A 25,337-nucleotide genomic window follows, 5' to 3' on the forward strand; every position below is an offset into this window, starting at 1 on the left:
GTGTCCTTCTGACACCTACTGGCTGTCTGACCTTGAATAAGTCATGGCTTCTTGACCTTGTTTTTCTGTTTTTGGTGGGGTGGTAGTAAGGTGGGGGAGGGTCGCAGACCCCTTTGTTGCCTGTGGAAACCAATAAATTTAGGCGGCTTTCCAAAAATTTATGATGAAAAGCGCTATCCATCTACAGAGAAAGATTGGCCTACGTTTTTCTTTGCAACATGGCAATTGTGGACTGTTTTTAATGCACGTGTAAAATCTATATAAACTGGCTTACCTTCTCAAGAAGGGGGGGGATTTGGGACTCAATTTTTAAAAAACAAATGTTAAAAGTATTTAGTTTAAATGTAATTAAAAAAATTAAATATAAAAATCTATGACATAAAATACATAGCTTAAGACTGTAAGTTATTTTTGAAGCGGTTGGCGGGCCCCGGGCCCCAGCAAGGGCTCCTCTGCATTTGCACAGGTGGAGGTGCCCCCCACTGGGAGCTGCGGGCACCGGGGGAGGGCCCAGGTGAGCCCTGGCAGGCGGGATTGAGGGAAGAGCGAGTCCGCGGGCTTGGCCGCTTGGCGGGATGGCGGCGCGGCCGGCTCTCAGGGCCGCGAGGACGGGTGCAGACGCGGGTCTCGGCTGAGGGGGCGCAGGCGGGGCCGTGGGGCCGCCTCCCCCCCAGGGTGCTGACCCGGGCCCCGGGGTGCCCGCGGGGAGACCCGAGGGCGTGGCGGCTGGCGGGAGGGGGAGGAGCGTGCGCCGGCAGAGCGGAGCTGAGTGGCTGTGGAGGCGCGTGGGCGGGAGTGCGGGCCGCAGGGCGGAAGGGGATTGGCCAGCTGGCAGCCTCGGTGTGTATGTGGAGGGATGGGCGTGTGCGGCGTGGGGGGAGGGCAGCGGCCGCCGCTCCGTCAGGCTGGGCGTGGAGCTAGCTGGCGCTGCGGCCTCCCCTCCCGCGGCCCGGCCCGGCCCGGCTCCGCCCGCACGTGAGGCGCGCCTCGCTCCGGCGGCCTTCCTCCTCCTCCACTCCGCTTCTCAGTCCGGCCCCCGGCGGCGTCCCGCGCTCCCGCTGAGCACGGCGCCCCGGCCGCTCCTTCCTCTCTTCTGCCCGCCTGAAGAGGGGCCGAACGCGGAGCGCATCGATAGCTCGGCCTTCGCCTCTGCCATCCGCCCGCTCGGCGCTCGACTTCCCCGGGCGGCGGCGGCGGCGGCGGCGGCGGCGGCTGCGCCTCGGGCTCCGGCTCCTTCTGCGCTCCGCGGCCCCCGCCATTTCCGAGCGGGCTCCAGAGCGGCGCCCCGGCAGGCGGCCGTGCGGGCCCGGGACCCAGCGTCTCCCCGGCGCGGGAGAGAGGTAGGGCCCCAAGCCCCCCCCCCCCATGCCTGCCCGGGCTCCGACCTTTCCTCCCCGGCGCCAGGCTGGGCGGGGCGGACGGAGGCTGAATGAATTAGGGGTCCTGGGGGGCGGGGGCCCGGCCGCCGCTTCCTGCACGGGAATCCCCTTCCCTCTCTCCTTCCTCCCGCCCTCCCTGCCCGGAGAGCCGGCCGGGCTCCGGGCGAGCCGCGACTCGGTCGCCCCGAGGGCGGGTCCGGGCGTGGTGGAGCCAGGCTGCGCCGCGCGGCGCTCCGCGCCCTCCCGGCCGGCCCGGCCCGGCCCCGGCCCGGCCCCGGCAGCATCTCCGGACGCGGCCAGAAACTTCTGCCGCCGCCGCCGCCTCCCTTCCGAACAAAGACGCCGTGCGCGCGCGTGTCTGTCTGTCTGTCTGGGGGGGGGCGGTGGATCTAGAAGTCTCCCGGGAGCCCCGTGGGGGCGACGCCGGGGCCCCGGCCGGGCCCGGAGCCCGACGAGTGGCGGCCGAAGCGGCCGAGCCCGCGGGGCTTGGGGACGGGGAGGCTCATCCCGAGCTTCTGCTGAGTCAAGTTGATTTTAAGCAAAAAAAAAACACCAAATCGCCCCCAAAGTAGAGGCGGCTGCCTGTGCGTCTGTCCGTCCGCAGCGACAGGCTCAGAAGTTGCTCTAGCGATCATGCCGCCCCGCGGCCCCACCGGCCGGGTCCGGCCGCGCCCGGCGCCCGGCCCAGCCTCCGGATCAGGTGTGTGCGGGCCCCGCGGAGCCCAGGCCCCCGATTGGCCGCTCCTGGGTGGGGGCGGGGGCCGCGCGCTACTCCGGTGAGGCGGCCCGGGCTCCGAGCCCGAGACGACCCCGGCGGCCGGGCAGCGCGCGGGGCCGAGCCACGGTCCAGTGCAGCCCTGTTTTACCCAGCTGCATGGAGATGGGACTCTTCCGAAGGAGGCAGATCAGGACATATCCTGAAGGCTGAACTGCTGAGTTCTCTTCTTGGCTCTGCGACCGCCGCTAAATCCGGCTGACTCGTTTTCGCCTTTGTATTGTACAGTGATGGATTTGGGGGTGCTGCGGTGGATAGGAGCCTGGGCTTGGAGGCTGAGTTAAAATGCAACCGCAGAGACTTACTAGTTGGGTGGCCCTGGACAAGTCCCTCAAACTCTTATTTGCTTTATCTGTAAAATGAGGGTCAGTTAAGTATAAAGCATTTGTTAGTGTGCCTGGCATATAGCATGGACTAAATAAAGGTTAGGTATTATTTTATTAATACTATATTGCTTGTTCCAGCTCCAAAAATATGATTTTTTTTAAAGACATTGAATCATCTATTCTTTTAACTTAAAATGCAATCTTATTTACATCAGCTTTGCAGAATTTGTTAATGTGTAACAGAAATTGAAAACTGTTCATACACAAATATCATTGGTTTATTCAGTGAAAATAGATTAGACACTTCACATATCGGTGGTAACTGCCTTCTAGGATCATATTGTCTAGTACCATTAGAGGACCTGAAGTCAAAGCTTATCCAGTCAGCTTCCTGTGTGACTTGAACAAATCATGGAACACTTCCCAAGTCTGTTTCCTTGAACCGTGATACGATTTGGGGGGGGGGGGGATTCCATCCTGTTCAGAGGATCTGAAAAGGCTTTGGGGGACAAAATTATATTTGAAGAGCTCTGAAGGAAAGCCACAAAGTAGGCCAGGAACCAGCCTTGAAGTTAGAAAGACCTGGGGTTCAGGTCCTACCTTGTAGCATGTTTAGATTGTATGACCCAGAGCAAGTCATTTCAATTCTCAATGCACCAGGCCACTCCCTAAGATTATAAAGTTCAGAGAATGCATTGGTAGTTTTCCTTAGACCAATGAAGTCACAGGGTCGTTCCCTATTCTTTGAATGAAATTAGTGCCAGGAACACTAGATTTTTTTCCCCAGAGTGATTAAAATGGTTTTTATTAAAATATCTTCACAAAGTGGCACACCTCTCAAGATGGGAGAGAGGAGCCAGGAAATCCCAAAGTACAAGCTCTTTTATGCACTTTGAAAGGCTTTGTTCCTGCCCCCTCATGCCAGTCATAGACTAGGGTTGTAAATCTAATTTAGGAACATCAGATTTAATCAAAACAACTGGATTTTGAATCTTAACTTTACTTCTGAGAGACTTGGCAATTCATTTTTCTAACCCTTAATTTTTTCATTCATAAATTTGCAGGGTAGGGAAACCTGAGGGTGAGGGTTGGACTAGATAATTTCTAAGGACCTTTTCAGTTCAAATATGAATCTATAATGTATAGAATTGAAGTAAGCAGATACAGGGGAAGACCCTCCAGGCATAAATAAAGGCATATAGAAAAGCACTTAGCCTCAGTGGACTCCAAGTACTCCAAGAAGGCAGGGTTGTAAAGAGTACATGTAGGAAAGTGGTGCACCATAGTGGTGGAGACTAGATTCAGATTGTGGAGGTCATGAATACCAGGCTAAAGATTTGGGCTTAATGGTAAGCTTTCTTTGAGTTAGCATTTGCTTTTTGGACTTTAAGGTGAACTGTTTTGGGGGGCAGCAGTTAAGGAGTTGAATAAATGGCTCAGATTCTATAAATATTTAACACATGCTGTGTGCCAGGCCCTACTGGTTGATAAGGCACAGAGCAAAAGGAAAGAGCCCTTGCCTTCAAAGAACTTACATTATATTATATTATTACATTTGTATTATATTACATTATATTCATGGAAACCACATACAAAGTATAAATGAATTAATTTGGGAAGACACTAGTAACTTCTGGAAATTGAGAAAGGCCTTGGGTAGGAGTTGCTGCTTAAGCTTTGAAAGATGCCAGGTTTTCTCCATGCCTTTAGTTATTGACCATTATAGGAACAGGGCCAAATAAGCATGAGAGGCTAGGCTAAGAACTAGGGTAATACAAGTTCCTGGTTCTTGTATTGGAGGCAAATGGGTATGGAACAAGGTAAATTAAGAGTATTCTTCACCTGACACAAACACTTAGAGCCTAAGGCCCTTCTGGTGAGTAGGGCTCAAAACAGACTGAGAAGGAATGGTTTATTTGACAAACCAGAATATCTGGATTTTGACTTAGATATTTCTTGTTCTTGGGTGAGCCCAGTAGAAAAATGCCTTTTTTCTATGAACATTTATGTAAACGTACATGTATATTTATGTACAAACTGAAAATTTTTGTGTGCATGCATTTAAGTAATTTGTTTAGAAACTGATATCTAGCTTTGGATTAGTGTCAACTCCCTTCTATTTATGTGAACTTTTTTCTTTGGTTCCATAGAGGAAATTAAGAGCCACTCTCTCTACATACACACACATACTACATGTATACACATATATACACACTTATTTGTATGTATATTTGTGTATGAGGCAGGCAGGTATGTAGTACCATGGAATGCAGGTCAAATTCTTGATGTTGAATAAATTGATATTGAACAGTTTCTTCATGGGAGGGAAAACTATTTCTGTGTCCTATTTTTAAAATAGATGTTTTGGTTAATAGAATAATTTATTCTTAAATACTTTTAACCTTATTTAACTTTACTTCCCTGTCAGTTTTATATGAATCAGGCTGAGGTATGTTTGTTGCCCCTGTTAATCTCTTAACTGTGGATTTTGCAGCCATTGCCATCTCTTTAGAAGCTAATAGTTTTGTAGAAAAATGACAATGGCAGCCATGGAGAAACTCAAAAACTCTGGTTGAGGGTGTGCAGTTCTGTAGTCTATGCACTTTTCATCCATGAAGTCATGAAATAGTTCAGTGAGAAGGAGCACAAAATTCATACAAAGGCCAGTCTAAAAAGAGTTGTCTAATCAGATTATTCAATAAAAGAGCTATGGTATCTATCTGTTCACACTGGATTTGTTTTGAGTATTTCCTAAAAGTGTATGTCCATATAAAGGTTGGTATCTATTTCATTTCTAGCATGTAGAAGAGTTTGGGCAACATTAAATTTATGTATGAAGAATAGTCTGATCATGTTATTATTATTTTTGTTGTAAGGCCTGCTGAAAATGACTGAATATAAACTTGTGGTAGTTGGAGCTGGTGGCGTAGGCAAGAGTGCCTTGACGATACAGCTAATTCAGAATCACTTTGTAGATGAGTATGATCCTACGATAGAGGTAAGTCTATTTTAAATATTATATGAATGTGATAATAAATAATAACATACATGTAATGGAATGATTTCAGATTCATTGTGAGAAATACAATAAAATTAATTTTGAACTGCTTAACTTTTTTATTTTTTTTATTTTTTATTTTATTCTTTTTGTAAGGCAGTGGGGTTAAGTGACTTGCCCAGGGCCACACAGCTAGGTAATTACTAGGTAATTCCTGAGACTGGATTTGAACTCAGGTACTCCTGACCCCAGGGCTGGGGCTCTATCTACTGCATCATAAGTTTTTCAGAGTTTTGGATTATTGTATTGCTGAGAATAATTGTCATTAATGGTGGATCATTTTACAATATTACTGTTATTTTATATCCTGTACATGTCATTTTGCATCAGCTTCTTTAAGTCTTTACAGGTTTTTCTGAGAGCAACCTGATCATTTCTTATAGCACAATAATATTGTATCACAATTCATATAATACAATTTCTTTAGCCATTCCCCACGTGATGGGCATCCCCTCAATTTCCAATTTTTTGCCACCAGAAAAGAGCTGCTATAAATATTTTTGTATAGATAGGTCCATTTTCTTATTGTTTTTATCTCTTGAGGTACTGATCTAGTAATGCTATTGCTAAGGTAAAGAGTGTGCACGGTTTTATATGCCCTTGGTCATACTTCTAAATTGCTCTACAGTTGATTCAGTTCACACCAACAGTGCATTAATGTCTTTTTCCCCCCACATCCCTTTCCCATTTGTCATTTTCCTTTTCTGTTCCTATCAGTCAAATCTATTAGGTATACATAGTACCTCAAATTGTTTTGTTTGCTTTTCGCCAGTCAATAGTGATTTAGAACATTTTTTCATATGTCTAGATCACTGACTACTTCATTTGAAAACTGTTTATATCTTTTACCATTTGGGGAAATGGCTCTTATTAACTGTTTCTATTACAGTTGTATTTCTCTTCATCCTGTTTCCCCTCTCTCCCTCTCTCCTTTCACCAGGTCCCTCCTCAAAAGTGTATTGCTATTCCTGACTACCCCCCTCCCCCAGTCACCTTTTCCTTTTCTCATCTCCCTTCCCCCCTTTCTCTTATCCTCTTCCCCTCCTACTTTCCTATAGTGTAACTTATATTTCTGTACCCAGTTGAGTGTATGTGTGTGTTATTTCCTCTTTGAACCAATTCCAGTGAGAGTTAGATTCACTTACTAAAGGGGTGGGAACATCCTGTCTTAAGAACTCATTTGGTCTGGCACGGAAGGCAACTGTATGCAGGACTTGGAGATTCAATAAATCTAGGAGCTTTTTAAGGACAGATTAATTAAATGTTTGACTAAATGTAGGAGGTTAATTTTTAAGCTGACATTTTGTATGGCCCTTGAATGAGCCAAATATATAAATAATACAAATGGCCCTTGGCAGAAAAAAGGTTCCCCATCCCTCCTTCATTCCGTTATACCTCTCCCATCTTCTCCACTATAAAAATTTTTTCTTGCCTCTTTTATAGTGAGATAATTTGTCCCGTACTGCTTTGACCTTCCTCCCAGTACTTTCGTCTCTCAATTCTTAATTTTATTTTTTTCATATCCAACTCAGACTGGCCTCTTCTGCCCTAATAATGAAAAAGTTCTTATGAATTAGAAATATCATCTTCCCATGTAGGAATGTAAGCAGTTAAATCTTATTAAGTCCCTTGTGATTTTTCTTTACCTTTTCACTTTTATGCTTCAAATTTTATGTTTATTTCTGGTCTTTTCCTCAGGAATGCTTGAAAGTCCCATTGAATGTTTATTTTTCCCCCCTGAGGGATTATACTCAGTTTTGTCAGATAGGTGATTCTTTCTTTAATCCTAGCTCCTTTGCCTTTTCTCTCAATAATATATTCCAAGCCCTCGGATCTTTTAATGTAGAAGCTGTTAAATCTTGTGCCATTCTGATGTGACTTCCTGATATTTGAATTTTTTTTCTGGTTATTTGCTCCTTGACCTGGGAGCTTTGGAATTTGACTATAATATTTCTGGAAGATTTCATTTTTGTGTTTTTTTTTTTAAGGTTTTTGCAAGGCAAATGGGGTTAAGTGGCTTGCCCAAGGCCACACAGCTAGGTAATTATTAAGTGTCTGAGACAACTTGAACCCAGGTATTCCTGACTCCAAGGCCGGTGCTTTATCCACTACACCACCTAGCTTCCCCTCATTTTTGTATCTCTTTCAGAGGTGATCTGTGGATTCTTTATATTTCTCTTTCATCCTCTGGCTCTAGAATATCAGGACTGTTTTCCTTGATAATTTCTTAAAAGATGATGTTTAGGCTCTTTTTAGCTTTCTAGTAATCTAATTATTCTTAAATTATTTCTCCTGGATCTATTTTCTGGGTCAGTTATTTTTCTAATGAGATGGATGTATTCTATTTTATCATTCTTTTGGTTTTCTTATTGTTTCTTGGTTTCTCAGAGTCATTCATTAGCTTATGTTTGTGCAATTTTAATTTTTAAGGAATTATTTTCTTTCATTGAGCTTTTGTACTTACTTTTCCATTTGGCCAATTCTACTTTTTAAGGAGGTTTTTCTCCTTCAGTGAATTTTTTATGCCTCTTTTTCCATTTAGCCAATTCTGCTTTTCAATTCATCCTCATTGGTTTTGATAATTGTTTTACCATTTGGCCTAGTCTGTTTTCTGAGGTGTCATTTTTCTTCGAATTTTTATGTCTCCTTTACCAAGCTGCTCTTTTCATGATTTTCTTGCATCACTTTCATTTCTCTTCCAATTTTTTGTCTACCTCTTGATTTTTAAAATCCTTTTTGAGTCTTTCCATGGCCTGAGACCAATTTATATTTTTCTTGGAGTCTCTGAATGTAGGAGTTGTGACTTTATCTTCTTCTGAGTGTCTGTTTTGATCTTCCTTTCATAGTAATGGTCTGTGGTCATAATTTTTTTTTTCTCTTTTTGTTGTTCATTTGTCCAGTCTATTGATTTTTAACTCTTTGTTAAAGTAGGATTCTGTTTGTAGCATAGGGAGCTCACTGTCCCAAGCTTTTGGGGTTTAGTACAATTGTTTTCAGAGATATTTCTAAGGATATGTTAAGTTTTGGGTTCTTAGAAGGTGGTATTATTTAGGAAAGGTGGTATTATTTAGGAAAGGCGTTCCCTATTCTAGTCTGTGAGCAAACATAAGTACTCTCTTCTTCCCTGGAACTGTGACAAGGGTCCCTGCTCCACTGAGGTTGCTAGTGCTGCTCCTCACCACCCTTGAACTGCTTAACTCTTAATTGTTCTTATGTACATTAACAGTTCTAACTAACTTTGTCTAAGAGGGAGGTGCATTGTGGCATGATAGAGAAGCTGGCCTCCATCTCAAGAAGACTTGAATTTAGTTTTCCCACTGAGAGATAGTGTGACCCTGGCCATGTCAGTGGCTGATTCTCTTAAGATTTGAAATTGTAGAATAGTTGTTTGTTTTCATTGGCTGAGCAAATTTCTTTCCTCTGAATTTCCTACATCAAAGAAATTCCAGGACTGCATCCTCCTCAATATGCACCAGTAGGATAACACAACTATATAAGTATTTTAGAATTTCCTGAAAAGAGAAAATTTAGAATAAGAATATAGATAAGGGTTTATATATACTTTTTTTTGGTATCTTTAACATCTATTTACACACATTTAAATAGATGTTTTCACAGGTTTTTTTAGAAAGTTAGAATCAAGTTTCATTAGTAAAAAAGTACTTTTGTGATTCTATCTAATGGATCAACAAAGAAAATGTGGTTACTAGGTGGATTTATGAAGTTCAGTCAGTCATAGGTAATCCTAACTGTAAAAATCATACTGATGAATTTTACAAATTGCATAATTAGAAAAAATGATTAGATGACAAATCCATTTAATGACAGTATTCCCTTTTAATTTACCCAAGAAAGTGCATACAGTTCTACAAAGTGAAATGAATATTTATTATAACATTTCCAAAGCTAAGGCATTTAGTTATCTACTAATATTTATCATAACACAACCAAAGCCAAGGCATTTAGTTACCTTCACTGTCAGGAAATCTTTATATATCATTCTATTTCAATTTAAGCCCATTTTCTTCAATTTAAGCAACTCATTCCCTCCTATCTAATAACACTTAACATATTCCTATTAGGTCACTTTTTAGCATACTTTTCTTTAAGCTAAACAACCCTAGACTTAAATCTTTAAATCATTTTTTTTTTAGATTTTCGAGGCAATGGGGTTAAGTGGCTTGCCCAAGGCCACACTGCTAGGTAATTATTCAGTGTCTGAAGTTGGATTTGAACTCAGGTAGTCCTGACTCCAAGGCCAGTGCTCTATCCGAAGCTCCACCTAGCCACCCCTCTTTAAATCATTTTGACCTGAACTTTTCCAAAGATGTTCTTGATACTTTTCAATTATGAAATCTAGAACTTGACTCTGCAGATATGCTACAATGTAGTTGTAATTTTTCAGTAGTGGTCAAGGGCATGCTTTACAGTGATCTGGAAGTTTTCAAAATTTATAAAGGAACTCATCAGAAAACAAAAGAATTGCAAATTTTTCAACCACTGAAGGACAGGAAAAACAGCCCTTTTTTACAAATAATCCTATAATTTTTTTTGCTCCTTGACTTAAAAATTTGATTAACAACAAAATATCCATGTAAATCAAATAGCCCACTTTTTGTCATATTTTCTAGGGTAAGAAAAATACTATATTTTTTAAAGAAAAAATTAAAATGAACCCTTTTAAATTCATCCCAAGTTCCATTGGCTAGTTCCACAGAGCTAGCCTACCATATGAATCAAGTGTAAAGAGGTTATGATAGAATTTAGCTTCATCACATAGTTTTCCCAATTGATTTGGATAAAACTGACCTAGGTCCTCCTTGAAAAATCATCACAATACTCTCATTCTCTCCTATAAGAAATAGTCAATTCAGTTGACAACATGATTAAATAGATCAGTAAATCTATTGTCAAGAAAGAAGATAAACTAGAATAACTTATGTGAATTTTGATCTTTTGATGATGGTAGAGGTTATGAATCAATAAATCTCAACTCTTTGAGGTCTGGGCTAAACTAGAAGTCCAAATAGGGAAGTGCTGATGATCTGTCTCCTTATTAGCTTATACTTATTTTTAATCTTTAATATAATTTTTCAAAAATCAGTGTCTTCTTTCACTGATTGACATAAGTAGGCATCTTGATTAATTTCAAAGACAAGAATTCATCACCTCTATATTCACAATTTTTGGAATGTGATCTTGTAGGAAGCTATAACAATCTGTAAGTTCCTACTCTGCCATGTATTATTAAAATAGCTCTAGGAATAAAAAGAATAATTTCTGCCTTTAAGTAAGTTACATTCTATTGAAGGAAATAGTATGTATACACTGTTAGATAGTGGGCTCAAAATAATTCTTTTTATGGTTTCTCGCTAGTGTGAATTTTTGATAATTGTATTTTGCAGATTGACAGTATATATTGGAAATTTCCTTCATTAGCTCAGATGAAAATAAATTGGGTGAAAATTACAAGAAAATTTTAGCTCAATATGAGGAGAGACTTTGAATTAATGCTGTCTTAAAAGTAGAATAGAAATCATGACATAGTGCTCCCATCTTTCAGACAGATAACCATTTGGTGAGATTGTTATGAGGGGAAGGAATTAACTGCTTCAGATGAGGACTAGATGACCTCTAAATGATCTAAACTAGATGGTTTCTGAAATTCTATGATATTTAATGTTTGATTATGATTATAATACTTGCTTATACTTGCTTTTTATCACTGAAGGTCTTTTACACCCAACATAAAAAATGACTTCACCAAAAAAGATTAGCTTTTGACTGAAATTTAATTTCAAAGAGTTGCCTAGGGACACTGAGAGATTGTGACTTGCCTAAAATCTCTTAACCTAGTATATGTCAAAGGCAGTCCTTAAACCCAGTCAGATTGGACTCTGATCTTCTCAGTGCTTGTCTTTTTTGTTTTTTGCAAGGCTGTGGAGGTTAAGTGACTTGCCCAAGATAACTGTTAAGTAATTGTTAAGCATCTGAGACAAAATTTTTTGAATTCAGATCCTTTTAACTCCAGGGCCAATGCTCTATTCACTGTGCCATCTAGCTGCCCCACCTAGCTGCCCCACCTTGCTTGAGTTTAAATAGAAAATTAGTTCCTGTCTATAAGAAAAAATGAATACCAATAGATCTGAGCTATAGATTCTGAATGCTTGTATCTGAAGTAATTCTTTAAACTTGCTGTTCCAAACTGCTAATTATATTGGAGTTTGAAGCCATAAATTATGGTATGAAATCATGCTTTATGATATGACATATGTGTTATTGTGTACATCTGACTCATACTCTTAATACTTTTATGACTGAGGTGATGATTAATAAGTACTATAGGATTCCAAACAAAATTAACTATAGGGAATTTTTTGACATTTCTGTTACTGGGGAAAATACTCTTTTTTAGTTTTTCCAAGGCAATGGGGTTAAGTGACTTGTCCAAGGCCACACAGGTAATTATTTAAGTGTCTGAGGCCAGATTTGAACTCAGTACTCCTGACTCCAGGGCCAGTGCTCTATCCACTGCACCACCTAGCCACCCAGAAAATACTTTTAATAAAATTTAGCTTATAATAATTATGAACTGTATTTTGTTTGGTTCGGTTTTAGTTCTCACAATTGCTGATGACTAGCTGAATGCAAAAGGCAACCTTTAGTTTCACTTATTGATATAAGGAAAGACCCTTTTACAGTAATAGGACTTGAAAATGACTTAAAAATATTTAGCTAACATGGGCACAAAATGTGTGATTTGTTAAGAACAAGTAAGATTATTTTCATTACAATATCATTGATTTATCCATACCATACACTCTGCTGTTAATAACAGTAAGTCTTATTAAATTGTAGTCTTCTGTTTACAAAACACTTTTATCACAGTAATCTTGAGAGGTAGGTAGTACAAGTATTATTTACCCTTGTATAGATGAGCAAAGTGAGTTAAATGGTCATTTCAGTGTCTCACAGATACTAAGTAAATGGCAGAATTGAGATTCAAACTCAGGTGTTTTTGATTTCATATCTATTGTTCTTTTCATTATATCATATTGCCTGTTGATGTGATTAACATTGGATATGATTTGCCTTTTTCACCCTGTTTTCAGTGGTCACCTTGTCGTCATCCCTTTTTTGAGATCTTTCTTACAGTATTTCTCAGATTTAATTTAGCTCATTGTTGCTTCTATTCTAGTGATTTATTAAAGAGGTGGAGGTGATTGTGAGTTAAGAGTGCCAAGCTCTGAAAGACACTAACTCATCTGGAATGACTTTGAATGTGGCTCTGTATCAGGCAAGGGGAAATACTCTTTGGGCAAATTATTTAACTTTACTGGACCTTAATTTTCTCACCTGAAAAACTATCTCTTAAGTTGATCTCTGAGAGGACTTTGTGTTTGTGGCATGAGGACCAAATTGGGGGATGCTTATTTCCACATTGCTGGCTGCCACCACAGTAATTGACAAGAATATTACTAAGATGTAAAGAGGTTGCAGTTTGTACAAGTGGAAAGAATGCCCACACTAAATCACACTCTTTGAAATACTGAAATAGTAGGAGATAATTCTTTTGCAAAATTAGAAATAAAGCTTGAAGTTGAATGAAAAAGCTATCAGTGTTAAGAAGCCATATACAGAAATTTTATGTAAGTACATATTATACATATATATATAGTATTGATACTGCCTATTTCTGTTGACAAGTACTTAAAATTTTTAAATTTAAAGACTATAAGATAGCTTTATTTGAAATATTTGAATTGATGGTATAAATAGTTCATATTTTCTAATCTTTTAAAAATATTTGACTTACAATTACTCTTGCAAAGTTAAAGATGCATTTTATTAAACTTAATATATTTAATAACCTCTTAGACTACCTTTTTTCAGAAATTCTCAGACCTGCCCTCTACTGGTCAACATTTTGCTTTTGATAAATAAATTTTAATTCATACTGGGATTCTTTATTTTTAATTTATTGGTCTATATAGTTATTTATTATTACTATTATTTTTTTTAGTTTTTGCAAGGCAGTAAGGTTAAGTGGCTTGCCCAAGGCCACACAGGTAATTATTAAGTGTTTGAGGCCAGAATTGAACTCAGGTCTTCCTGACTTCAAGGCCAGTGCTCTATCTATTGTGACACCTAGCTGCCTCTGGTCTATATAGTTATTTCAGAAGAATATGGCAATCAGATTTTTAAATTGTATTCTTAGATACACATTAGTTTAATTTTAATGATTGTATTCTTAAATTTTTTAAAATATGTATACATGTGTATATATATGTATATACACACAATTGAATCAATATTTTTATGTCTTTTTATTGGACTTAATTCTAAAAACCATTTTAGTATAGTCTAAAGTTAGATCAGTCAATTAACAAGCATTTATTAAGTAATTTACATATTCCAGGCCCTATGCTAGGAATAGGGATACAAATTAAAAGAAGGAACTCAATCTCTTATTAAGACTTTGTGTCTTTTGAGACATCCTATTTAAGCATATCAGTAATAAAATAGTGAATGAATAAAAGCAAATGCATAGTTTTAGTAGATAGGGCACTATATTTACTATTCACCTTGGTAATAATAGAGATGTGTTGCAATAAATGCTGAATTTCCTTAGAGAAGCTTCTGAACTTGTCTATTTCTTTTTTACAGAACTTGAAGATCAAAATTCATAGGACACTTTTATCAGTGTCTCACATCTTAGACCCTTTGTAATATAAAATTTTAAAACAAAATCTCAAAGGTTATTAGTCAATAACCATTTATTAAAGTATCTGTTATGTGAAAGGCATTGTGCATAGTGAACTTGTTAGTACTTTGGTGAATCTGTGACCCTATCTCTAGCATTCTTTTTTTTTTTTTGCAAGGCAATGGGGTTAAGTGGCTTGTCCAATGTCACACAGCTAGGTAATTATTTAGTGCTTTAAAGTGAGGACCAATTTTGAATATTAGCTGTCACTCTGGTTATCCTTCCCTCTTAGTAGCAGTCCAATTTTTTGGTTATAAGCTCTTTAATACTGCTTTTTGTTGTTGGTAATAGGTTGCAAAATATTTACACCTACCATCTCTTCTGGATGATCCTGAAGCTTTCGGTTTTTGGAAATCATAGGAGATTTGCAAAAGGATTTTTAGAAATTTTGAGATTGGACTAATTGATTTCAATGGTTGAGGGAATTCCCTCTTAGGAAATTTCCTTTCTTAATGTAGATCGGCAACTGTTTCATAGTTTATGATCTTGCAGAACTGCTTTGGGGCAAGAGATGCTAAAGTTCTTGCCTACAGTCACATGCCAGGATTGGTCAGAGGCAGAATTTGATCTTGGTTTTCCTTACTCAGACTTACTCTTTGTTACAATACACAGTCTCTTTAAAGGAGATGTTGATTTTAAAAGATGGAATTTTGTTCTCAAGAGGATTTTGAAGTTGTTGAAAATGTTATGCTTTTTCCTGTATGCAAGTCAACATACTCCTTTCCTCATTTAGTTTGGGACCCAGATCATTGTCATGTACAATGTCTATACAGGGCATTCATTTTCATGGATCAGTTTAATAGCTTAATAGTATTGGCTTTATTCATCCATTTTGTTTTTTCTCTGTGAATTGTTAAACCAAACTCTTGGTTTGTTCTCAGAACACTGCTGCAGTGTTCAAGCTGGATCATTTAAAGACTTGTCTTTGATTTAAACTGAGTTGGCTAGCTCCCTATGACTCTGCTAAATTCCAGTGCATTTTTTTAAATGCCTTACTCTCTAAGCAGGTGATCACCCAAAATTTTCAGGAAATCTGATAGATCTTAGCATAGATAGTTTGATTCATCTTTTTGGAAGAGAGCCTTTAAACTTAGATTTTGCTTTACCAAATCAGAATTTTAAAAAAAATATATAGAAAAGTAGCATCAAAAATTACTACCAAATCAACCCATTACTTTTTAATTTTTCACTGTTTTGTAACTGAAGTTGAGATCTAATATAGAATATTATTGTTAAATAAGTCCTCCTTTTTCCCTCATCCCTTATTTTCATCCAGCATGTCCTAGATAATATGAAGAGGGAAAAAATAGGTTTATGAGTTAGTTACGTTCTCTTTCCTTCCTCCTCCTTCTTCCCCTCTGCCTCTCACCCGCCCCCCCCCCCCCCAGCAATACTTCTGGGATTTATTTATTTCGTTCCTGACAGTGCCCGCAAAAATGTATTGACTCTAGCTAGAATTTCTTCTGGGTTCACTTTGTCTGTTTTGGCTGTTCTTCACCTATTTCTTTGCCCATAGAATGGAAGTTTCCTGTGGTCAGGGACAGTTTTTATTTTGTCTTTGTATTCCTAGTTTAGAATGTATTGTGCTTAAGGAATTTAATGCTTTTTAAATTGAGTTCTTTAAAGTGTTTTCTACTGTAATACATTAATTCATTGTCATTGGTAAGGAAATAACTAGAAATGGTGAGAGATCTTTGCCATTTTTTTAATCTGTCTGCTTACCACTTTCATTTTCAATGGGATGGGAAAGAAATAAACATTTATATGAGTATTATGTCATTCATAAGCACTTTTTTATGGATATCTCATTTGTTTCTCCCAACAACCTAGTGAAAAAGTGCTATTATTCTCACTTTACATTTGGGAAAACTGAGGCAAGCAGAAGTAAAATGATTTGCCCATGGTTGTCACACAACTGGCATTTGAGACTAGATTTGAACTTGGTCTTCTTCACTCCAGGCTGAGCACTTCATCCATATGATCTTAACTAGGTCTTGCTGCAAATTTTATGTGAATTTGCATTCCATCTACTATTTGCTGCTTTTTTATTTTATTTTATTTTAGGATTTTGCAAGGCAAATGGGGTTAAGTGGCTTGCCCAAGGCCCCACGGCTAGGTAAGTGTCTTGAGGCTGGATTTGAATCCAGGTACTCTTGACTCCAGGGCCGGTGCTTTATCCACTACGCCACCTAGCCGCCCCTATTTGCTGCTTTAAAAAAAAATCTTCCACCATTTTTACCTTTACCAACTTTTCAAACAACCAATCTGTGGTGACATTGCTCTTAATCTCTTGGTTGAGAAATTTCTAAGTTTTTTTGGATCTCATTTATATCCACTTTGTAGTCTAGAAAAACCAGTGACCTCATTTGTCTTTCAAGTCTGCAAATTCTTTATCTGTATCTTGTTCTTTCTGATATTTATATAAACTTCCCTGTCCATATTATATTCTCCATTCCCAAATTTGGTTGTTCTGAGTCTAGAAACTTCCAGGCTAGAAATTAGTACTTTTCCCCTATAATATTTACCCTCCTCCTCTTCCCCCACTTCTACAGCTGAATAACATGGTCTTTTGGACCTTTCCTTCAACACATTAAATAAAAAGGTCCTGTTGTTTTTGTATTGACTCACTTTCCTGCTTCTTTTGCCAAGCTCTTTTAGTTTCAGCATGAGAAAGTATCAATTAACCTTGTTTAGGTAATGATTGTAGACTGTGTCTATTCCTTTATCCATTTTAAATAGGTTTTGTCATGACCTATTGGCATGACATATCTTTTCATCTTTATCCTAATATGGTGTTGATGTTAAACTTTACTCTTTTACAAGTTAGTCTGTATATAGGCAATTGACTTAGAAATGGTAACCATATCAATAACCAGTTGTTTACTGTCCTTATAGTAATTTTCGTGATGTTCATTGTTTTTCATATATAGCATCTTCTGAATCTTTTTTGAAGAAAATATTCATGATGTGTATCTAAGTTTTGGACATCCTCCATTTCTTAATTCTGAGTCCTTTCCCAATATATTTTTCAACATTTTCCCTTCTGTTTAACATTGCTTTGAAGTTATTAATATTAATGAGGTACTGTTCTTGATAGGGCTTTTCTAATTTCTTCTCCTCAGCTACTGATGTCACATAAGTTACCATGTACTGACTGCAGTGAGAGATGAAAAAATTGACCCTCTGAAATATTTATTACCCTAAGACACACAGCACCAACTCCGCCAACCCTCTTGAATTTGCTTTTCCATAGAAAATTGACTTCCTTTTAGGTGCAGCTTTCTTAATTTCTGATTTCAATAGATAAAGCAACAATATCACTTTTCCACATTCTGTATATGTCAACTTGCTGATTTTAACAGTTTATTTTAATGGTTGCATATGGTATAAAAACTATTGTCTTTAGGATTCCTTAGTACAGAAAGGGAAGAGAGGACAAAGGTTTGATGACTATTTTTGTTTTATCTTCTGTTGCCTTAAGAATTCATCAACTAATGATGAAACTTCTAGTGATGAACATCTTTCTATTTAGACATGTTCTAGGAAAGCAGTCTTTTGGTAGGATTGTACTCAAAGGCTTTTTTGCAGATTTTTTGTTTCATTCCTAAAGCCTTTAAGGACTCAGAGTTGTTGCCATTTCTTAATTAGTGATCAGAGCAGGACTTTGTGGAAGGTTATTGTTCATACACACTTTGAATGGTAAATTTAATAAATATTTGAATTACTGTGAATATAATTTAAAGTGAAGATTGTGCAATTTGAAACCTATTAAAATTTCCACATGTAGGTCTGATAGCAGCCAGGTTTGTTGAAGTATATATAAATAAAATTATTCTATGGAATGAGAAAAGATGTGCACATGAATAGTTATAGTAATGACTTTATCTGCTTGGTAATATTGATTGGACAGGATTACAGTGTTTTTAAACTTGGAGTCAGGAGACCTGAGCTTGTATTTTTTTTTGTTTTTGTAAGGCAGTGGGGTTAAGTGACTTGCCCAAGGCCATGCAGCTAGGTAATAAGTGTCTGAGGCTGGATTTGAATTCAGGTCCTCCTTACTCCAGGGGTGGTGCTCTGTCCACTGTGCCACCTAGCCGCTGGCCCCCCTCCCCCAGCTTGAGTATTTCAGCTTAAAATTTTTTTTTTAGGTTTTTAAAAAAATTTTTTGCAAGGCAATGGGGTTAAGTGGCTTGCCCAAGCCACACAGCTAGGTAATTATTAAGTGTCTGAGGCCAGACTTGAACTCAGGTACTTCTGACTCCAAGGCCAGTGCTCTATCCACTGTGCCACCTAGCCACCCCCTCAACTTAAAAATTTTATTTCAGTTTCTAGTGACACAATATATGTTCTCAAATATGTAAACAAGGCCAAGAAAGTATAAACAAAAAGTAAGAAAACCAAATAAAACTAAACCCCCAATCCTATAAATAATAAAAAGCAGTTCTAAAGACTTGTACTTATAACTACCTTTACTTTTTATTCATTGTTCATAAAAGACAGCATTATTTTGAACAAGTTAACACTAATGTTTTCTGTGTTGTTATATGGGTGTTGTCTATACTGTTTTGTGTTGCTTCCTTTACATAGTTGAAGTCAGTGTGTATTATGTCCTTTTGGTTTCATTCATTTATTCTGTATTATTTCATGTCTTTCATATTTCTTTATGTTTTACATAGATTAAATGTAGTTGTTCCCTTTCTCTACCTCTTAAATTAGTTGCGTTTTTGATCTCTGTATAAAACTTCAATCTCTATATCCTTTCCTGCTCTAAAGTTCTTATTCTAGCAACTATTTCAGTTAATGTGTAAGGAAAGGTAATGAAGTTGGTATTTTTTTAATTTCAAAAAGAAAAAGAGAAATCCTTCTGTTTATAAAAGATCAAAAAATTTGAAATATTTTAGTAGACTAGATCTTTAAAATTCTTTGTTCCATGGACCTATGTGACCCTCTTGTACTTTTTAAAGCCTTCAGTTAATCTGGTAATTTGATGAAGATATAAAGACAAAGCCTATCTCTTTATTATATAGTCTTCATTTACATTCATCAGATATTTTTAAAGCACTTTTCTTGTTCAGGTACTTTTCCAGAAGGGTCTGAAATATTGGAATGACCCCATTTCCACATCTGTTTTCTTTGATCTCACATACACTATCTCTTTCACTGTAGTTTGGCTTAGTTTGTGGCTTATGGCACATTGATAATTTGTTCCCTTAGATGTAAATTCTGGCTAATCTTAATATTTTCACTTAAAAACCTAAACTGTTTAATGACTAATCTAGGCATTTACTTAGAATTGAAGCCTTGGATAGATGATCGTGAGTTACAAGGTACATAATGTTAGCTTTAACCTCGTGTCTATTTCCCATTGGTATCTCTGCTTCTTTTCTTTGATATTACATACACTGTCTCTTACCTTTTCTGGCAGTGTTGACACTGGGCCTCTGGGGATTTCTGGAAAGCATGTGATTGTCAGGAGTCTGGGGGCAAGATCTGCATTGCAGTGAGCTATTACCAACTTCTCATTTTGTGGCATGGTCCTTAAGGACACCTCATTCTTCTTTTGGTAGTTTGATTATATATATTTTAATTTTAATTTTACAGCTAAAACTTGAAATTTTAGGTTAAAATCATATAATCTTCTGACATTAGATTTTTATGACCTTTAGCAGGCAACACCTAAAAAAAAAGTCACATTGCAGCCAAAGAACTTCAGAAGGGAGTCCGAATGTAAAATAACTTTTGAGTGTTCATGTGTTTTTCCAGGCACAAAGAAGGTATTCAGGAAATACTTCTATGAGTTGAGATTTTGTGAATATGGGTACTTTTGCCATCAATTCAAATATAATCCATCCATTGCCTTTGAGTATGATTTTCCTGGGTTGCTATATTTGAAAAAAAAAGTGTCATTTGGTGACCAAACTTCTGACCTTTTCTACTAGACCATTCCTTATGTGACAAAAGTTTATTGTAGATAAACAGTGCTTAAAGCCTTTTCAACATTCATTCCCCTTGCAAACCCTTTGAGGATCTAGGACCATTGTTTTATCATAGGGAAGGTTTGGAGTAGGATTTTCATAGAATTGACCAGACCAAATTTCAAAGAAATATCTTTATATTAATGATTTTCTTTTCAGATTTAAGTTCAACCATATTTAAGTGATCTTTAATGTGCTTGGCAGCATCACTGCATCTCTGTACAGCACCCACATAAAAAATAAAAAGATGCATTGTAATAACCTAGACTATGTTTCTCCTTTCTCAGGATTCCTACAGGAAACAAGTAGTAATTGATGGAGAGACCTGTCTCTTGGATATTCTCGACACAGCAGGTCAAGAGGAATACAGTGCAATGAGGGACCAATACATGAGGACTGGGGAGGGCTTTCTATGTGTATTTGCCATAAATAATACTAAATCGTTTGAAGATATTCACCATTATAGGTGGGTTAAAATAAACAAGCCAATTTAATTGCATTAACTTTGGTTTGAAATTTCTAGTCTGCAAAGATAGTAGTTTTACCTTTAAACAATTTTATTACTAAATGGCCATGCTAGGGAAAAATCTATTAACTTAAGATACTGATTTCATCTTCTTTCTTATGGGCCTGTTTCTCCTATCTTCAGAACTTAGTCCCTGTTTCCTGGCCTTATCATACAGAAGAGTTGGAACTTAGTGATCTACGGGAGAAAACTGGGATTTGTACTGGTCCCAGATATAATTTGGAATGGGAGCACTTATTGATGAACCAGTGTATATTTTTTAATTGGCTGTAAGAGGAGCTATCTAGGTAGAAAAAAAAGTTATAAAATATTCATAAGTTTACTTCTTAAAAATCACTTTAAAAATAGTATTCAAGATTTAGTAGTGTGTAAATTCATGGAATTATAGTTAACAATATTTCCCATGGAGCTGAGCATGTGCTTATCCTTTCTGATGGATTAGCTTTTTTGCTGTCATGTCCTTATAACCTTCATATCTCTAGAGCTTAGGAGAAGGAAAGAAATCCTAGTACTTCCTATAATAATAATAACAACAATGATAATAAAAATAATGTTCATTCTTCACTTTCGAAGATGACCATGACATCAGGGAGGTGATGCCATGACAAGCACATGAATTGGATTTGAATGAGGGGGATGCTGTACTAAGTCCCCAGCTTCATTTTTTCCTCCAGAGCCATCTGGTTTCAGAGGCCAGATAGGAATCAGGACAACTGGATGTGGCTTTGAATGTGAGGTAGTCAGGTTTAAGTGACTTGCCCAAAGTCACACAGCTAGTAAGTCAGGATTTGAACTTCTGTCCCCCTGATTCTAAGGCTAGTGCTCTGTTTCACTGTGCCATCTAGCTGGCAGTACTTTCTATAAGCCCTAAGACTCTGCCTGCCAATCTTTTCTCATTCTTTCTTAGACTGTCAAGGAACAGCTCTTAGTTACCAGTTTTCTTTGAAATAGCCTAATAGTTATGAGGATGAATAAGGGATTACCACATCATCCCAAGTCCAACACGTGCACAAGTCCTTCAGTGAAGAACTAGATCACATGTGTCTTGCATGGGAATAACAGTACATGCTCAATTCCATGGAATCATTACAGTCTTAAGTCCTAATTAACAAGACATTAACTCCTCAGATAGGTTTAATGTAGAAATAATTATAGTTTCTATTTATATTGAACTTGAATTTTTTTTTCTTTTAGGTTTTTTTTTGCAAGGCAATGGGGTAAAGTGGCTTGCCCAAGGCAACAAAGCTAGGTAATTTTTAAGTGTCTGAGGTCAGATTTCAACTCAGGTACTCCTGACTCCAGGGCTGGTGCTTTATCCACTGCACCATCTAGCCACCCCAAACTTGAATGTTTTCAAAGTACTCTCCTTAAAACAACTCCTAAAAGTCAGTGGTACAATTAAATCTATTTTATAATAGAGGAAACAGACTCAGAGAAGTTAACTTTTGTTCAGTGTCTGGTTCTTTGTGATCCTATTTAGAATTTTCTTGGCAAAGATTCTGGAGTTGTTTGCCATTTCCTTCTACAGCTCATTTTACAGATGAGAAAACTGAGGCAACCAGGGTTAAGTGACTTTGCCAGTAAGTGTCTGAGGCCAGATTTGAACCCAGGAAGATGAGTCTTAACTGACTTAAGGCTTGGAAATCTATCCACTCTACCAGCTGTCCTGAAGTTACCTAATATTTGCCTATTATTGTCATAACCTGTGAGTGTCAAGAGTCAGACTTCAACTCTGGTCTTTTGATTTAAAGACAAGTGCTCTTTGCATTAAACTCTGCTTCCTCCTCTCCCTCTGTAATAAGAAAACATTCATTTAGAATGCTTGAACACTTCCCCTGAAGGAAACTTGCCACTTCATGAAGTAGCCCATTACATTTTCAGATAGTTAATTAATTGGGAATTTCTGTATTGGGGTGAAATCTGTAACCCCATAACTATCTCTTGGTCTGTTGATATAGCACAGAATATGTTCAATAAATCTAATTGAAATCCCTTTATTTGAAAAAAAAAAGGTATGTTGTACTATGTTGTCCTCAGATCTTTTTTTTTCTTTTTTTCTTTTTTTTTTTTAAGGCTTTTGCAAGGCAAACGGGGTTAAGTGGCTTGCCCAAGGCCACACGGCTAGGTAATAATATTAAGTGTCTGAGACCGGATTTGAACCCAGGTACTCCTGACTCCAGGGCTGGTGCTTTATCCACTACGCCACCTAGCTGCCCCCAAGATCTTTTTTTCTTTAGGCCTTATATAATCATTTTCTTTAATTCTCACATTACACAAAATTTAGGTCCCTCATAACTTTAATAACCCTCTTATGAAGTTGTTAAATCTGTTCTCAAGTATTAACTAGAATTGAATATACAGTATTCCAAGCCATGGTAGAGTGCAGTATGTGGGACTATTATTTCCTTGAGTTAGAATTGGTAACGTATCAGTTCTGCTTTCTAAGATTGCATTATGGTTTTTAGTAGTTCTGTGAATCTGCCATATCACAAACTGAGTTTCCATAAGACTGAATTTGTCTTTTTTTTATGTCAGCATCCTTCTACTTATATTTTTTCATTTCTTAGTTGATTTTGAACCTAAACTTAGGTTACTTTTTATCTCATTGTTTTCTAGCCCTTGTTCAAACATGTTAAGATTTTTTTTTTTTGAAATGTGATTTTGTTCTTCACTGTATTAGTTACCTATTCAAATCTTTTCCTCTTCAGATTTGTTAAAGAATATCTGCTATGTCTACCCAATTTTCAATGAAAATATTAACTTAAAAGAGTTGAGGGCAAAAGCCTATGGTCTCATTAGAAAAATTCCTCCAGGTGACATTGATTAATTAATCAACATACTTTGAGTAGAGTAGCATAATCACTTGTGAGTAATAGAATCCTGGCACTAGAGCTGGAAAGTACCTTCCTTAAATTTAAGGCTGCCTTACCTTTAATTTTTCCATCTAAGTGAGGTTGTCAGTCAGCTAGCATTTTTATTATTTATTAAACTCAACCCTGTAACCAAGGCATTGTGCTATGCTTGCAGGAGAGATTAAAAAAAAGGTTATCAAACAATTCTTGCTTACAAGGAGCTCACATGTAAAAACTGTACAAATAAAATTATCTCTACAGTATTAGGAGAAAGTGACAGATATTATGAAGGCAAAATACTAGGACTCGATAATTGATTGGATATGGTTAAATGGCTTTCCCATTTAAGTGTGTAAGTTAGGATTTGAATTCAGATTTTCTTATTTCCTAAGTCTAGCATATTATCCACTAACTCTGTAACCTCTCGAATATTACTTGGTCCACATTCTTCTGTCATATTCTCAAGGATATTATTGAGAGGTTTATTTCTGCCAGATAGCTTATGAAAATCAAGAAACACAATGTCTAGGATATTCCCTTTATCAGTGAGTCTTCTATCAAACTCTATTTCCACTATTGTCCATTCTTATTATATAGTAAAACAAATTTTTTAAAAAACATTTAACCTCTAATATGTGTGTTTTGAGTTGAATATATTATGAATGATCATTTATACTCAGTAAAAGGTGCCATCTTGTGATTTGCTTTCATTAGTTTGCCAAAGGATTTAACTTTGGCAATCATAATTGTTTTTAGCTCATTTTAAAACTTGAAATTATTTCCTTGGTTTGGAACTATATTTCTTAATTTTTTCTATCAAAACCACATTTGACAAGTGCAGGACTCATCACTAGGCGCTGAGGATCCAAACAAGATAAAAACCATTATTTGAATAAAGCCCGGATTTCCATGGAGATGGTTCAAAATTAAATATTAACTCATTTAATATGTATACTTCTTTTCTAACCAACCCATAAAACTGATCACTCAGAATGTTAGGACTTAACAAGATTAGTTGGATTACAAGAAGTCCAGTGACTTGTGCATTTCAAATATTATCTAAAAATTGTCACTGACATAAAACTAAAATATGTAAATGTTATATTGGGTTATGGAAATTAGTATTGCCACAAAAGAAGGTTAAAGCAATAATAGAAAATATTGGCTGAAACATTCGCATTGTGAAGAAAAATTATTGGACTTATTATTTTGAAGCCATTGTCAAAAAAAGAGATGAAATTGAATAGAGTTCAAATAATGGTTTATTGCTTGGTTGATCATTCCAAAGTTCTGAGTACCAAAATTTCTTGAAATGACTTGTAATCTTCATTCTAAACATACTGTGTTTACATATCCCACATAAAAGTCATTTCACAATAATATCAATACATAGTGTCTTTTATATTCAACTACACTATCACTAGAACTCAGTTACAATATGAGTTTCTAATATTATTTTGCTTTAACTATGTTTTTATGGACCTAATTAGTAACGTTAGATGTGGTATGCTGTATGTGAAAATTCTGTCTACCACAATTCCCAGAAAATGCCAAATGATGTAGTAGAAGGGTTAATAAATTTGGAATTCCCTGCCCATGCTAGGGGAAAGAGTATAACTAGGAAACAGATGAGAAAGTAATCCGAGTTGTATAAAATGAGTTTGCTTAGAGAGTCTGATATT

The 25,337-nt window shown here is 37.5% G+C and overlaps 1 protein-coding gene across 3 annotated transcripts in view; it reads left to right on the plus strand.

The window, feature by feature from the left end:
- Nucleotides 1-1,200: 1,200 nt before the first annotated feature.
- Nucleotides 1,201-25,337, plus strand: part of KRAS (KRAS proto-oncogene, GTPase) — a 41,563-nt gene continuing 17,426 nt past the window's right edge. Inside the window, exons 1-3 of one of the 3 annotated variants that reach the window (XM_074194235.1) lie at nucleotides 1,201-1,340; nucleotides 5,357-5,478; nucleotides 20,565-20,743. In XM_074194235.1, the coding sequence (XP_074050336.1) occupies nucleotides 5,368-5,478; nucleotides 20,565-20,743 (290 nt within the window). In that variant the 5' untranslated portion in view covers nucleotides 1,201-1,340; nucleotides 5,357-5,367. Of the gene's footprint in view, nucleotides 1,341-2,060; nucleotides 2,080-5,356; nucleotides 5,479-20,564; nucleotides 20,744-25,337 lie in introns of those variants that run through there. The other 2 variants (XM_074194233.1, XM_074194234.1) reach the window with 2 other exon arrangements.

The sequence above is a fragment of the Macrotis lagotis genome, chromosome 7 (assembly GCF_037893015.1).
Source record: "Macrotis lagotis isolate mMagLag1 chromosome 7, bilby.v1.9.chrom.fasta, whole genome shotgun sequence".
NCBI classification, from domain to species: domain Eukaryota; kingdom Metazoa; phylum Chordata; class Mammalia; order Peramelemorphia; family Peramelidae; genus Macrotis; species Macrotis lagotis.